General features: G+C 35.6%; 1 protein-coding gene across 6 annotated transcripts in view; it reads right to left on the minus strand.

Moving 5' to 3' along the window:
• Positions 1-2632: 2632 nt before the first annotated feature.
• The window catches only part of sorbs3 (sorbin and SH3 domain containing 3), a 64247-nt gene continuing 49287 nt past the window's right edge, over positions 2633-17592 (minus strand). For 3 of the 6 annotated variants that reach the window (XM_082187734.1, XM_082187732.1, XM_082187735.1), the window contains exons 13-21: positions 15357-15421; positions 14674-14723; positions 14532-14578; positions 14200-14314; positions 13683-13808; positions 10048-10560; positions 7687-7781; positions 7288-7394; positions 2633-4474 (exon numbers count right to left, since the gene is read on the minus strand). In XM_082187734.1, coding sequence (XP_082043860.1) covers positions 4413-4474; positions 7288-7394; positions 7687-7781; positions 10048-10560; positions 13683-13808; positions 14200-14314; positions 14532-14578; positions 14674-14723; positions 15357-15421 — 1180 coding nt within the window. In that variant the 3' untranslated portion in view covers positions 2633-4412. The remainder of the gene's footprint in view (positions 4475-7287; positions 7395-7686; positions 7782-10047; positions 10561-13682; positions 13809-14199; positions 14315-14531; positions 14579-14673; positions 14724-15356; positions 15422-17592) is intronic. The other 3 variants (XM_082187736.1, XM_082187733.1, XM_082187737.1) reach the window with 3 other exon arrangements.

Consider the following 17592-nt stretch of genomic DNA (forward strand, 5'->3'; position numbering starts at 1 on the left):
GCACTATATACTATTTGCACAGCCATTTGAAAAATACAGTAAAGTTACACATTACTGTATTTAGTGAGGTAACTGAGTACAAGACACTGAATATGTATGTTTCACATTTTTACTGCATATGCTCTTTGCAATTCTAATTGTGCAAAAGAAAAAATACACCCTTATTTACAACAAACATAAACTCCCTTTGGGTAGAGCTGTGCACAACTGGAAACAATATTGCAGTACATATTGGAACTGAACATACAACATACATAGTACTGTAATCATTCATGCACAGCCAGACGTTCCTCTCTGTCTGGTATTGTTCAATCTAAGAGACATTTTCAGAAAGAAAAAAAAAGATTTTAAAAAATGTGTAAAATTAGCTTGACAGATTTTGACAACTAGTTCAAAATTTTTGTATGTAATGACTCAAGAAATGAAATGAGGACTATTAGTTTTATATGGAATGACTTTTCAGCATTCACAAGTATAGTTAATTTTGACTGACATGACATAAGCAAATGATAATGTTATAAAACAGCAGAGAGTTGTATGAAAGCATGTGATGCATGTCCAAAAGCATTTGCAATTTGTTAGAAGGAATGAGAAACTGCTACTATGATGTGCACAAATGACTAAATGTTGTGGAGGTTGAACTAACATGTTGTGCAAATGTAAATAGTGATGTGAGATATGCACCAAAGCGACTGAGAAAAACTGTAATACAGATAATGAGTGGAGAACAGGAGGGTTCTTAAAGAAAAACTAACAGGTCTGTGAGAGCCGGAATTATCACTGGTTGGTAGGTTATCAAATACTTATGTCATGCAATAAAATGCAAATTAATTATTTAAAAATCATACAATGTGATTTTCTGGATTTTTGTTTTAGATTCCGTCACTCACAGTTGAAGAGTACCTATGATAAAAATGACAGACCTCTACATGCTTTGTAAGTGGGAAAACCTGCAAAATCGGCAGTTTATCAAATACTTGTTCTCCCCACTGTGTGTGTATATGTATATGTATATGTATATGTATGTGTATGTTTTTTTTTTTTATAAATAAATGCTATTCTTTTTGTAACTTTTTATTCATCAAATAATTTTTTTTAAAGTATCACAGGTTATAAAAAATATTAAGCAGTACAACTGTTTAGAAACTGTTAGAACTAACATTGATAATTAATCATCACATTAGAATGATTTGTGAAAGATGTGACACTGAAGACTGGAGTAATGGCTAATGAAAATTCAGCTTTGCATCACAGAAATGAATTATATTTTAATGTATATTCAAATATAAAGGCATTATTTTAAATAAATTGTTTGTATTGTTGATAAAATAAATGCAAGCTTGATAAGCATATAAGAAACTTCTATCAAAAACATTAAAAATAGTATTGTCCCAAACTTTACTATTTTTACTATAACTTTACTATAATGTTTACGAAACATTACTATTTTTGAAAGAAATGTTATGCTTATCAAGCTTATCAAGGATTATATATATATCCTGAAAAAAGTATCACAGGTTAAAAAAATTTTTTTTTAAATTAAGCAGCACAAATGTTTCCAACATTGATAATAACTATCAAATCATAATATTAGAATGATTTCTGAAGGATCATGTGACACTGAAGACTGGAGTAAGGATGCATAAAATTCTGCTATGCATCACAGAAATAATATAGATAAAGTAGTTTAAAGCTTAAAGTTTGATAGATAGATTGATAGATAGACAGACAGACAGACAGATGGAGACAGACAGACAGACAGACAGACAGACAGACAGACAGACAGACAGACAGACAGACAGACAGACAGACAGACAGACAGACAGACAGACAGACAGACTGACTGACTGATTGATTGATTGATTGATTGATTGATTGATTGATTGATTGATTGATTGATTGATTGATTGATTGATTGATTGATTGATTGATTGATTGATTGATTGATTGATTGATTGATTGATTGATTGATTGATTGATTGATTGATTGATTGATTGATTGATTGATTGATTGATTGATTGATTGATTGATTGATTGATTGATTGATTGATTGATTGATTGATTGATAGATAGATAGATAGATAGATAGATAGATAGATAGATAGATAGATAGATAGATAGATAGATAGATAGATAGATAGACTAAAACCTATGTTTATACAGTTATACAATTTTTTCACAAGTCTAGAATTAGTTGATTATGGCATCATAAAAAGGGCTGAGTATAAAGCTTTTATCAGTGCAGCGTCACAAATCTACCAAGTTTTTAAAAGATCTATTATTATTTGTCTGTTTTGTAACATAAACAGGTTTTATGTGTCATTCGGCATTACAGATCTCATAAAATCAGTCTAAATCAATCAGTACAATCTCAAAACACACTTGTTCATCTGCGTATGTGTTTTGGAAAATGACAATTGCCTTTCGCTGAAAGATAGACGTCTGTCATCATGCTCTCAAGGCTAATTATTTAATTTGTTCCATAGGTGTGTTGACTAATGAAATACAGCTTATGAATAACAGTAGAACCATTTACTGTAGACCAGGCACTGAAAGGTATTCAGATTGGACAGTGCATATAATTGCAATGATTCGAATTAGGCTCTTAATGAAAGTAAGAAGCAACCAATGTTTATTTTTTATTTTTTATTATTTATTATTTATTTGATCATTATCAAAATCTGTGAGTACCTTACATACTACAATACATTGTGTGTCAATAAAAATATATTATCTTTTTTTCCCATTATTCGATAACTGTGCGATAACGATTCAACAATCTGTACAACAAAATGCAATCAGCTACTTCAGTTCCCAGAAAAATTAAAACAGAAGACAAAAGGAGTTAATGATGGAATTCAAATGAATAGAATGAACACCGGCTTTTTTTTTTTCTTTCTTTCTTTTTTATACTGTGAATGACTAACTGCAAATCATGATGTTCGTTTGATCAAGACTTAAAGTCCCGTTCACACTAAGAACGATAACAACTTTATTAGCCTCCACACCCGCAAACGATAGCGGTCTGTTTATTCTATGTAATTAGTCTGTCTGTCTAGTCTGTTTAGTCTGTCACTTTAAATGCTCGAGCTCTTTAAAGCCGGATGGATTCTGATTGGACGTCAATATTTTTATCGTTCATCAGCTGTACAAAAAAAAAAAAAAGATCCCAACAATATCGTTTCACTGTGCCTTTACAGTTGTTGTTGTGATGTGGAAAAATGCTATTCTTTTATATTTATAACAATTTTTATAACTAACTGTATCTTCATCGTTAAGGCGTGTTAACGGGACGGTAACCATAAAGATGACGATATAGTTCTAAAAATCGTTCTCAGTATTAAAGAATAGCAGAGTTCACACCAAAGCTATATTGATAACAGCAGAGAAACGGTTGGAATCACTTTCAGAACGATTTTATCCAGCTGATAAACGATAAAAACACTGACAGCCAATCAGAATCCATCCTGCTGTAACAAGCTCGAGCAAAAACTATCTTTTTCGTTATCTTTATATATCATCCTTGGTGTGAACGGGCCTTTATAGTTATCGTCATTGGTGTAAATTGCCCTCAATTGTATTAATGTATGTTCAATTGAATATGGTTTTAGATAGGCCTATGGATTAAAATAGTTTATATAGTCAGAAACCATGTTTAATCTAGTTTGGATGGAACCCACCACTGATTTTTCACTGAGCAGGAGACTTACCCATACAAAAGAGTTTGAAACAGCACTGCCTCAACACTTTCAACCCTGTCCTAAAGCTTAAGATAATGTTGCATGCTGGGTTTGTTACACAATAAACGTGAACCAGTTTAAACATTTGGAGGCAATTGCATTAAGCGTTTACATACACTTGATAATGATTGCAAAGGCTGCGGCGGTGTTTATAATATGATGTGGTGGTCAGCTAAGCCAGCAGGTAAATGACAACTGTGATGATCGTAAAAAATAAAAAAAATAAAAAAACATTGATGTTTTTTTAACCATGTCTTAGATCCAGATCCTCAGGATATGTAGTGTTCATAGCAAATCTGAAACCAAAATGGAGGTAAACTTTACAAAGACATTGGGTAAGTAAGCTAAGATAACGTCAATAGTGTTGGTGGATTCATCACAAATACACACATGTGAGTGATCATACTGTGACAAACCCATCTGTGTCCAACATCTGTAAAAGTAGTTACTATGGGAAACATGGGCACCATAGTAATAAGGTGAGGAGTGCACATGCTTGGTGGATGATGTGAAGGAAGAATTTGTAAGAATATATTTGAGTGTGAAGAGGGGCAGTAGTTTTGTAAATAGTGTACAGTGACAGTACAGACAGAATGTATATTGCATTGATTAGTGGTTGAGCCTGTAGTGTCAGTGAAATAGAATCTGCCAGGAAGAATTGGTGGAAGCTCTTAAACTGGTGCCACATAGTTGCCAGGGAATGTTCCAAAAGCTTTGGTCCTTCCAGACGTACCTGACAGGAAGAGAAAATAAATGTAATTTAAGCAAGAAAAACAGATGGCACAAATAACTACCGCTCTGCTAATACATACAAAAACAAACAAAAAATTATGTTGATTATGAGATGCACCGATGGTGGAAGTTACTGTAACGTCACAATCGGCCAATAGAGGGCAGTACGGGGAAAGTCTTTAAAAGATACATATTTCAGTTTTGTTACATGCTGTTTATGAGTAGAACTGTATATTCCGCTGTGTTATTATCTGCAACAATTTATATACACTACAATTCAAACGTTTGGGTTCAGATTTTTTGTTGTTGAAAGAAATTAAAACTTTTATTTATCAAGGAAGCGGTAAATTAAACAAAAGTGACAGTAAAGACATTTATAGGGCCATATTTTAATGATCTAAGCGCATTGTCTAAAGCGTACGGTACAAGTGCACTTAGGTCGTGTCTGAATCCACTTTTGCTAGTTTAACGACGGGAAAAATGGTTGGCGCGCCCGGCGCATGATCTAAAAGGGTTGTCCCTATTCTCTTAATGAGTAATGGGTGTGTTTTGGGCTTTACGTGCAATAAACCAATCAGAGTCTCATCTCCCATTCCCTTTAAAAGCCAGTTGCGCTGGCACCATGGCGGATTTGCTATTTACATGGCGGAATTTGATAGTGGAAAGACCGAACGAGTCTCCAGAGCGCAAATGGATCCGCTAGTGCGCGAGGTAGACCATCTACGGGACAAGCCGGATTCCACCATATCTTTATGTACACAATAATAATCTTTTACATTGTAATCCTTTTATTTTTAATATTTTGCAAGTTTGTGTGCTGCTGCGTGACCCTGTGTGTGTAATAAGTGTGTGGATTTTTAATAGATAAAATAGTAAACTGTATATCAAACTAACCATGTCTCTAACATCTAACCGTACTTCCTTTTTCAGGCCTAACATGATACCACTTTGAAACACAATGTACTAAAACATTCTGTCCTGTGTTTTTGAATGCTGTGTTGAATGCTATGTTGTGTTGCCCTACCCCTTTTACTTTGGTTGTGTGAGTGTATAAATAACACATTTGGGAATTTAAACTAGACAGATGACTAAATTTGAACCTTGTAATTAACAATGAAGTAATCATTAAAACAAAGTTTGCTTTACCAAGTAACAGAAGGGTTTGCATGTGAAGAACCAATCAAATTCATATCATTTTGTCATACCTCCCTATTCTATAAAAACTGTTGTATTCGAGTTAACTGGTGGGATTCTCAATAGAATTTGTCAGAGATCCTCCGGCCTTACTTCTTCTTTGGGGAGATTCTCTGAGAACTGCTCGAGAGATCCTCCGGCCGTGATTAAAGCATTTAAAGGACATTTGCTGAGGTCTGTTTGTCGATTATTCCTGCGCAGGAAGTAAGCTAGTTACGGGAACAGGTATTAGTACCCAGCCGATGTCGATGTGTAGACGCGCTAGGGTATAGGATTAGACTCAGCCGACGTCGATGTGTAGACCCGCTAGGGTATAGGGTTGTACTCAGCCGACGTCAATGTGTAGACGCGCTAGGGTATAGGGTTGTACTCAGCCGACGTCAATGTGTAGACGCGCTAGGGTATAGGGTTGTACTCAGCCGACGTCAATGTGTAGACGCGCTAGGGTATAGGGTTGTACTCAGCCGACGTCAATGTGTAGACGCGCTAGGGTATAGGGTTGTACTCAGCCGACGTCGATGTGTAGACGCGCTAGAGTATAAATATTATAGGCCCAGGTAGACTTAGGTCAGATGAGATAGGACTTAGTCAGGTTTAGGGAAAAATCTACGACAAGAGTGTATGCACGTTGTGGACCCGCCTATATAGGCGCATATTATAGGCGCTCTTTAAATAAAAAAAATATTGCACCATTGACTTAAGACCAGGTTTGTGTTGGTCAATGGCGCAGTCTATTTCAGTTGCCTCAAAACAGCAACGCGCCAACAATGCGCCTGAACACACCTCGTTTTCAGACCAGCACGCCCATGGGCGCACAAATGGGCGCAAATGCATTTGCTATTTAAACAACGTGGCGCAGGACGTGAACATGATAACTGCGTCGGACTGAAACTAGCAAAAAACACTTGCGTCGCGCTTGATGCTGCATTGCGCCAGGTGTGTGATAGGGCCCATAATGTTACAAAAAAATTATATTTCAAATAAATGCTGTTCTTTTGAACTTTCTATTCATCAAAGAATCCTGAAAAATTGTATCACGGTTCCATGAGCATATTAATCAGCACAAATGCTCAGCATTGATTATTATAAGAAATGCACAAAAAAAGCATATTAGAATGATTTCAGAAGATCATGTGACTTTTAATCAAATAAAAGGTGCCTTAGTGAGCATAAGAGAGTCAGCGAAAACATTACAAAATCTTACCGACCCCAAACTTTTGAACGGTAGTGTTTGTAATAATTTTGGACTGTAAATTCTGACACATATTTATATTTATATTCTTCATAATAAAATTATATAATACTGTATAATATTCTATTATTGCCAATTTCAGATTAAAAAGCACCTACAATTCTCTTCTAATACACAAAAATAATATCAATAGTTTAAAATGCTAGAACTCAATTTAGGCATTGCATTGCAAAATTATAATCAATATATAACAATCAAATATAATTGATCTATAATACAAGCGATAGTTGATATGATACAAATGTATCATGCATCCCTAGAAACTATGATTAGTCGCTTTACCTGTAAAACAGTAGCCAGAATAAGCTGTAAAGTGGAGCAGACTTCATGCTAATAGTGTAAGTCGAGTTTTCTTAAAGGACGATTACCTACAAACCAGCCGTCATCACACTTCTCTATGACCTGAACCAGGTCTCCTTCTCTCAACTCCAGCTCGTCTTTATTCTGGGGGTTATAGTTGTAAACCGCTTTATACCTGAATGCAAAGAGAAAGAGTGAATGAAAAAGAATGATATCAGTACAATATAGCTGGATTTGTGTACAGTTTTTTTGCACATATTTGAAGGAACAGTTCGCCCAGAAATTAACATCCTGTCATGTTTTACTCAACAAACTATGACTTTCTTTCACAAAGTTGGTGAGTAAATAACAAGGAAATTGACTTAATTCTCCCTTTAATCAATCATAAAACTAACTATGATAATAAATGTAAATGATATATCTATGTCTGCTTGAATTAGGTTAGAAGTAGTGAATAATGTACTCACAGTTGTTGTGAATGACCCTTGTTCACAGGAGACCGTGATGTGGAGGGAATCTTAATCTGTGCGTTGGGCTGTGGAGATTGTGTTCTGGTCCCATCCTAAAAATAATTGTTAAAATTTAGTTTTGTTTTACTATAAAATATCTGTTTTCTATTTTAATATATTCTAAAAACATATTGATTCCTGTGATAGAAAAGCTAAATTTTCAACTCTTCAGTGTCACATGATCCTTCCTTCTAATATGCTGATTTGGTGCTTAAGAAACATTTCTTCTTATTATACAGCCTTTAATTGGTAATGTTATGCAGCACGCATGGCGATAACGCAGAGTTAACAAACAAATTTATTCCAAGTAATAAATACGCAGGAGATGTCCAGGGAAACACAGGCAAAAAAAACAAACCACATAAACTGAAACGACAACCGACAAGGGACTGAACAAGTGATCAGAGATGAGTTTTAAGAGGTACAAGGTAATGAGTTTTTTTTTCCTGTCACCTTTTGGATGTAGTAAAATACCCAGAGATGTAGCAGAACATTTCTGGGACATGATTGCGTTTTATTCTGTCACTGGCCATAATTCTAAACCTTGAGATCAGGATTAGGCATAAAATAATGTCATAGCCTACATGTGAAAATCGGCTGAGAATTGAACAAACAGATGTGACCTGTCTCAGTGGAAGACAGGAATCATGTTTTTGTAATTAAGGGATAATACAAGAGTCCTTCACCTTACAAATTGTTGTCGAAAGCAAAAATGCTATGAAATGCACATCATATTTTGCTAAAAAGTGTGACATTCTAGAGCAAAGCAGTGAGTGATTGCTGAGAAACACTGCAAATCAACTAGGGGGCGTATCTGCTCATGATGGAGAGAAAGTGAGAGAGCGGGATATTTGTGGAAAGAGAGATGGCTGAGATATTACCAAAGAAGACAATGTCAGAGGAATATAATTGGGAAAGGAAGGGTTACGATATTGGAAAAGCTTTCCAGCGCTGGAGCGACATTAGAGAGCAGAAAGGTTGCTTGTTTCTGCTCGATACTAGAGTAACATTGGCTGTTTCTAATTATGCGTTCTCATACTATGTCATCATCAACCGTCGAAGTTCAATTCCAGTTCTCAAGAACGCAAGTACAGAGGATGCATGAAAGTGCCCGGATGTGTTCTTGATATCGAGGATGCATCGAATACAGACTTGAGAGAATCGAACCATTAGAAAGCCTGCAGTATTTTTATTGGCATAATAAAAAAGAATCTGACGAAGCATAGGTTACACATAAACGACTTATTTTCATAAATATACGTGGTAAAATAAAAAAAGATATACAATTATATGCAAACAATGTCTATAGTAATATGAAATTTTTTTTTTTATTAGATTATGACGCTTGTTTGTGATGTTATGGGACGGTCAGTTGAGCAGCAAGATCGCAGCACATCTCAATTCTCACAAAGATGCGATCTGTGTCCTTGCGTCCTCCCGAGTTCGTTCTTTCAAGGTTAACACAAGTCCGTTCTTTGCTTTCTTGGAATTGAGAAACAGCTATTGGTTATTTTGCTGTTTCACAGAACCAAGTTATGCTTTTGTTGTTGTTGAATCACAGCATATTTGCGTGAGATGTCTGATGTTAGTCGTTGCTGGTGTTGCATGGTGTCTTTGTTATTTTGGGCGTGGAGAAATGAAGGGAGGGGTTTGTTTGGGTGTCAATTTCACATATCAACAGTGTTTCTCAGAAAACGCTTACTGCATCTTTAATATTTTTTATTTGGACTAATAACTTTTTGGGGGGGGATTTTTTGACGTAACATAAGTGTCTTTACTGACACTTTTGATCAATTTCATGCATACTTGCTGAATAAAATATTAATTTCTTTAAAAAATCGTACTGACCCCAAACTTTTGAACGGTAGTGTACCAATGTATTGTACATTGGCCACATTATTTACCACAATACTAAATATTTACTAAAAAAACATCAGTAACACTTCACAATAAGGTTAATTAGTTAACATTAGTTAATGTATTAACTAACATGAACTAACAAAATGAGCAACACATTTGTTACTGTATTAGTTAATCTTCTTAGTTAATAAAAATACAGCTGTTCATGTTAGTTCACTTAACTAATGTTAACAAATACAACATTTGATTGTAATGTAATAGTAAATGTTGAAATTAATATTAACTTAGATTAATAAATGCTGTAGAAGTATTGTTCATTCTTAGTTCATGTTTAACTAAGGTAGTTAACTACTGTTAACTAATTAACCTTATTGTAAAGTGTTACCAAAACATCTGGCTGGCTGATACAGAAGTTCATACATGTAAATATACAGTATAGTATTGTTACTCTGCACAAACCTGTGTGATGTACAAAGGGTGCGCTGGCATTGCGCCGGTGTTCGCTGGCAGTCCCGGGCCCTGCGGAGATGTCAGCACATGATTGGAAGGTGACACAGGTGATCTGGTGTCCTTTTCCAGTGGGTTGTGAGGGTGCTGCAATCCCGTCCAGTTGTTGCTGGGTGGGGTGGATGAAGTGGGGCCAGGCGAGAACAAAAAGTGGTTTGATGGTTTTGGAGAGATGGGCTGTGCATGTGACAGAGGGGAGCGTGATTGGCTGGAGTGTTTGTGAGGTGAAAGCTGGGGTTCGGGGGAGCGTGACAGGGGAGACAGGGGGGAGTGCTGTGGCCGGCCGGGACTGAGGGGCTCTGGGGTAGGAGTGGGAGAAGATGGAAAGTCATCACTGCTTTTAGTGCGGGGCATTTTGTTGACCTGGACGTAGCTGATGGGGAAGATTCCACTTCGGGTGGTGCCAGCGATACGACCCTCCAGCCAGTGATCATCAACACGCCTGACGATTGAGATAATCTCGCCCTGAGACAGAGACACCGAACAGAAGAGAGAAGAAAGCTGTTGAAGCTGTTTGGATGTGAAATATCATCGCTTATTACACGGTTCTTTGGAATACTTGACTCTGATTGGTCATTTGCAGCATTCTGTGGTTGGATATTTGTGTATAATGGTGAAACGGTATAATTGACTATAATTGTTTCAAGCAACCATTTTCTCTACAAAGCTGTGCTAGTTAGGGCTGGAAGTCGATCACAAAGACTTGATTTACATGTCTGAACATGACATAATTAAGATTCATTATCCCAGTTACCAAACTTAAGCCTTAAAGCAGTGGTTCTCAGCCTTCTTGACTCCAAGGCTCCCCAAGCTGTTCATGATTTACTGGAAAGGGATTTTAATATTTAAATTTGATTGATGTTTTATATATATTAGGCTAATAATTAGGCTATTTCATATATTCAGTTTTTCAAGACTTTGGGAATCTTGGTTCTTCAAAGAAAAAACACTGGTTGAGGGTGTTAATTAAAGATATTTAATATTTTTTATGTTAATTTTGTCATCTTGAGGTCACCTTCAATGTTGCTGAGACCCCTAGTGGGCCCTGGACCACTGTTTGACCCTCTGCTGCTTTTTGGTCATTTTTGACCAATTTATTTTAAACTTTTTTTGTTTTACTTTGTATAGGTTTTGGCACTTGCTATGTGAACACACACAAAAAAAAAAACATGGGCATGATTAAGAAAGGTTAAATGGTCCTGAAAAAAATTGTCACACCTGTACTCCCTGCAGTCAAAAATGACCGCATTGGAAATGAATGGGAGACGAATTTCATCTAGTGAAAACTATTGGTACTGCGCCCAACAAAATCTTCCTGAAAGCTCATATCAACTTCAAATGTGGAACACAACTTGTTTAGATTCATGGCTTTGATTTTCAGTGCAGATTTAGAGTAAAATGTGTTTTTGAAAATATATATTCATATTATATTCAAAATTGAAAATAGTATTTTTGTGCATTTATATATTTTTATAATAAACATAAAATTCTAACTTTTTTTAAGTTCACGTTATTAAACATTTTTCACCAGCAATAATTTGTCAAGTGTCGTCTTTAAAAAGAGATCAAACTCAAGTCTGTGCTCTAAAGCATTCAAGATTTACGACAGTTTAAGTTGGAAATAAAATTTTCAGGACTATGCTCAAAAAGTGAATAAAGCGTAAATATAATTTAGTACCACAAAATCTATAGATAAAATATAGTAGATTAATTTCATAAAAAAATAAATAATAATTCTGTCATTTTTGACTGACACGTGAAGAGAACTAGAGGGTTAAGAACCACTGCCTTAAAGGGATATTCACTGTAATGAAAATTGTCACCATTTACTCACCCTCATGTCTCCAAACCTGTACGGGGCAAGGCAAACTATCCCTTTAACATCTAGCAATGGGGATTTTGATTCATAACGGTGATTCAAGTTGATTACATTTGTTTTAAATACAGATTTGTTCATGATTGAAATACCATAAATGGATGGTAGCTACACACTTATTATTACTTGAGTGATCAACGCAACTTGTGAAATAAGAGGTAAGTGAACACAAGAGCATGATTAAAGGCAATGAAAGGTCACAAACTGTTTATACATTTCAAACCAGCTGCAAATGGTATTAATAAGGTTTCCACGGCTCATTTAAAAACAGAGAAAATTAGTCTGTAGTAAAATATTTTATGATAATGAACTGTACATGATAAATTAGTTGTAGTGTATGCAGTGGTGTAGTCTACGTGATACGCAGGTATACGCCGTATACCCACTAGAAAAGGCCAAGGATTTCCGTATACCCACTTAAAAAATCGTGAGGATACGTAACAACTTCGTTTTGTGTCAGAACTTTCACTTTCATTCATAAATTCACCCCGTCAGTGTTTGCGAAGCGACACCGAATCGCGGAATCCAGTCACAAATGGAGCTTGCTAAGCAGAACGTCACGGAATTTGGCTATTTTTGAATGAATAAATAAAAAGTAGGGCTGTACAATGAATCAAATCTCGATATGGACTACTAGTGTATATGAATATTAAAGTTAAAAGAGACTGCAATTGTTCTACGCGTCTCTGGGAATGAGCGCACACACACTGAAGCACGAGTGACTCACGCACGTGGTGTTTTCAGCGTTTCACTGTATTGAGACATGATGTAGGATAGGATACACATGTGCACTTTCATCGCAGAGCTGCTATGAGAGTCACTGCACGAGAATTTCACCATTTCATTTGATAAAACTAGAAACTGTAATGTCTTCACGACAACCTGTCAAAATAAAAGTTCGGTATAACTTGAAGAAATTATTTCAGAAATATATTACTATTGCACAGTAGAGTATACTTCAAGTAGGCCTAATAATAATAATAATAATAGTTTATTAAAACACACAGAAACTCAAATGTCTACAACCCACCAAAATAAAAGTTTGGTCTAACTCAAAAAAAATTGAAAGAAATTGCACAGTAAAATGAATTTTTAAATAATAATAATAATAATAATAATAATAATAATAAAAATAATAAAATCTATTAAAACGTTATTTTAAGGGAATATCGAATATCACACAAGTTTTCATACATGTTTTAATTTAAACAGTAAACTTGCCAAAACAATAACACCTTTTTTATTTTTAAAAAAAACACCATTTCTAAAAGTAAATTTGTATTTGTGCCTATAATGTTTCTTTCTTTTTTTTTTTTTTTTGTCAGCTGATAAAACCTGTGCTTCAGGGACCATATTCATATAACATCTAAGGCTAAATGTAGCTCTTAACTGGCTAAATTAGATGGTGATTAACACTAAACAGTAGAAAATCAGTCCAGTCTCCCCAGCTGTAAATGTCATTGGCTGTTAAAGTCTTGTGTTGCTTATAATAAATTGGCATGTTGATAACACCTAATATTTCATAATGCTCTCAATTTCATGTCGATGCATACTGTATGCATTAGTGAGTGTGGTTGTGCTTATGGGGTGACGCTCTGGGATGGGTGAGTATGTATGACGGGGGGGGGGGGGTATATATTACAGTATACTCACTACAAAAAACTAGACTACACCACTGAGTGTATGGTAGAGTGTGTGAAATGTATGGCACCTTTCTGAAGGATAGTTCCACAGGCAGGTCGGCATTGAAGTTGAACAGGGCAACAGCCTCTCCATACTCCAACACCTGGATGGTAGGAGACTTTATTGGAGTGGGCTTCTCCGTTGGAGGAATAATCTGGAAAGAAAAGATAGGAAGGGATGTTAATGACAAAAGACGACGAGACGCAGTGTTTCATTTGCATACTCATGGACATTGATTTGACTGCACTGACACTATTGAAAGTGAAGTAAACTCGAGCTGGATGATGACATCACTGTTTTCTACAGAGCTGCTTTATAGCTGAATTGAACTCATTTCATTAGTGATGAAGTTTACACAGTTATTGAACTGAACTGAATCAATATTGAACTGACTTAAACTGAAAAATGACACTATTGTCTTTTTTGAGCTGCTTTACATCATTGATCATTATTTTTCTGTTTATCCCATGTAAAGCTGGTTTGAAAGAATCTGTATTGTATAAAGCACTATATAAATAAAGGTGACTTGACTTGACTTGACAAACCTCCACATAGCTGGTGGGAAAGATTCCCACTCTCCCATGATGCTCTCCTTCATACCAGTTGGCATCCACCTGTCGGTGAATGTACACAACATCACCTTTTTGTATGGTCAGCTCCCTATGGATGACAGGTCAGAGACAATAATAATGGATTAGGGAAGATAGGGTGTGGGATTATAAATGTGGTAAAATTTATCAAATTAATCATACTGAATAACAAATCAGAGAACTTTATTTAAAAAAATGTAGGACTTCCCCGTAACCTTCTACCGTATCCAGTTCTGAAAATAATTATGAATAATGAAATCTGTGTTGTGTCTTTTGTTTCTACTTACTTTGGTGACTGTGCTTGGAAACTAAATTTGGCTCGGGCTGCTTTCATCTGTGTAGGAAAAAAAAACAGCCGTTCTGTCTCAAAGTCTGTGTCAAATATGTACTTTCCATCCAAACTTCAAGGAAAAAGATCAAATGCTGTACCTTTCTCTCTTCTTTCTTAGGTGGGAAATCCATGTCTGAGGATGTGCGACCTGTAGAGGAAAAGATATCAGCCCATCATATACCAAAATCAATAGCAGAATTGTCTCTATTGTCCATGTTTGTTTTCAATTATTGGTTGCTTCTTCAACTTTAAGCACTTTTACATCCCAGGGTGAAGAATGTAGTGATCATGTGAAGTATTTGCGGCTGATATGCGCCCTGGATGAGCACTTTTGAGCTCCACAACAGACTTAAATAACAGTCAAAGCGCAATTACATCACGAAAGTGCGGACTCAGAGGAAGATCATGAGGGCTTAGGGTTCCATTTGGGACAGGGCCTTCTTTTTAATCAAAATTAACTTTTTTTTTTGCTCAAGACCATTTCAGTGGACCTTAATGTGTTTAGTGTGGCAGACTCTTTCTGCATTACTCTCCAGGAAAAACAACTGGAAAAATCTAATCTGCAATCAAGACCTCCATCCTGCTCCTTGTTACACATTTCCTGTCCTGATGAATAGTGATTGACTTCATTTGTTTTCCTCTTTTCACAGAAACGTGTTTAGTTTGTATTAATTGTGCAAATTGTGCCTTGGGGAATGAGAGGAGAGGAGAAGATTGGCGAGAAGTTCAAGGAAATAGGAAATAGAGGACAGGAGGGGATAGGAAGATGATTGTATCTTACCATCAGCATGCATGAAGCTTGCTGTTGTGCCCTGCTTTACAGCTGAGCAGGGGATTATGGGATAGCTGGAAAAGAAAAACAAAATTATCATGTGACACATCTATATCATATAAATGAAGAACACTGAAGTCAAAAACAGTGAGGTGAAAGTTCACATCTAATACACTGACACCATTCCTTAAAAACAATTATTAGTTATTAGTATGTAAGAAAAATAACGAGATCTATTTCACGTCTCAGATGTTTTGCCTGGACAGCAGAGATTAAATGGAGATTAATTAGAGACTTTTCTAGAGTCTCCTCATGTTTTTCCCCCAAAGAAACAAACCAATAATCTCAGGTCGACTTCAAATGAAATCTCAACAATGCCTCAAAATGTGCAACAAATTTGTCATGCAAGACACCAAAATCTGCAATCGAGATCAACATGAACTCCAACATTTGTCATCAAAACTCTCAAGACCAAACCATTTAAGCTATTCACGCTCATTTTACAGCACTATATTCAACAATTCCATATTTATTCCTATTTTAAATGAATAAATGGAGACAACACTGATACACAAATGAACAACACAGATCTCAGTCTCCTGAGCTTTGAAAAAAAACAACCTTCCTCTGAGTTACAAAGGAGACTCAAGGAAGACAGGAAGAATTCCATAAAACACAACAGATGGTCTGTCTCAGCTATGAGGACCCAGAATTATGGGAATATTTATGAATATGTGACAGACCTGAGAGATTTAACTAATGGTAGAGGTTTCTGCTGCTCTAAACATCTTTAAAATATAATACGGTGCAAGATAACACTGTATAAATAAAATATCTCTTGAATTACGTTTTTTTTATCCCATATATCCCAAATAGTTTTACTCATTTTAACCATAAACATCATACTTTCCTGAAGTAAATGTGCCTTCTTAACAATATTTCTACATATTACTGATTTTTTTTTTCTCTTGTGGGGATGAATGTTTGACAATGAACTGTATAATGTGTTATATATAAAAAAAAATGATGTTGATGAAATGGCAGCATAACAAATTTTTGAACCCAACAACCAGTTAACAGGTTTTCAGCCCCAGGGTTGATAATCATTCCAGAAAGAGGGAAGCTGTAAAACTGTCCTCGTTCTGTATCCTTTTTGTAGCATTTATGGCATTTTGAGGGTGGGGGGGTAGTCAGCAGGGGGCTGAAGGGGGCAGAAAACATCAACATGCCACAGAAAAACAGAGGGAGAACTCAAGAATGTGTCAGATCCAGTGAGATATGGGCCCCTGGCGAGCAAATACTGAACCTTAAGGTGTCAGAATGGGCATGAACATCTGAAGTATAGGCCTGGAGGGAGCTAACTTTGCCTTTTATAGCTCTGCTGTGTCAAAGCACATAAAGAGGGGGATAACTGCTTGTGGAGCAGCGATGCGGGCAGAAAAACTGTGTCTAATACAGTTTAAGAACCAATACTGTACCACTTTATCAACAGGATGAACAAGGTCAAGCATGTGAGTAAAGACTGAGACATCCTCAATTTTAATGCCACACACACTTAGACACTCTCACAAATACTCAAACACATGAACAGGCACACAAAGAGCTCAGCATGGGGTCGGGTATGTGGGCCGACGGCCAAAGAGTCAACAATTAACCAATCAGACGAGGAGACAGGCCGGGCATGTCATATGACCTTAATAAGAGAGTGAAAACAACAGGGAAATCTGCTGCATTTGTCACACTGTATTATAATTAATTAGACAGACACATTATCAGATATTATTTCTACAAAACATTCCAAAGACAAAACTTGTAATTCTGGCCTTGTCAAAAGATTAAACTACTTCATTCCACCTGTTCACATAATATTGTAATATAATGGTACATATAAGACAGATACAGATAAATTATGATGCAGGAAAATTATATTATATTATATTATATTATATTATATTATATTATATTATATTATATTATATTATATTATATTATATTATATTATATTATATTATATTATATTATAACTTCAAACATTACTTATATTTCCATGACTTAAAAGCCATTTATGGCTATATAACATATATAAAACTATACTATTACTATAGATTAAGACTGACCCTATCTCCTAAGAGTGAATTTTCTATTAAAAAGAATTAAAAAAAAAGTTTATTTATGAGGTTTTGTTATATTTTGTTGACTTTTTTTGACCAGATTTTCCCCAAAGTGTAATTAAGTAAACTCAGAG

Source organism: Leuciscus leuciscus (assembly GCF_965113295.1).
Source record: "Leuciscus leuciscus genome assembly, chromosome: 13".
Lineage (NCBI taxonomy): Eukaryota > Metazoa > Chordata > Actinopteri > Cypriniformes > Leuciscidae > Leuciscus > Leuciscus leuciscus.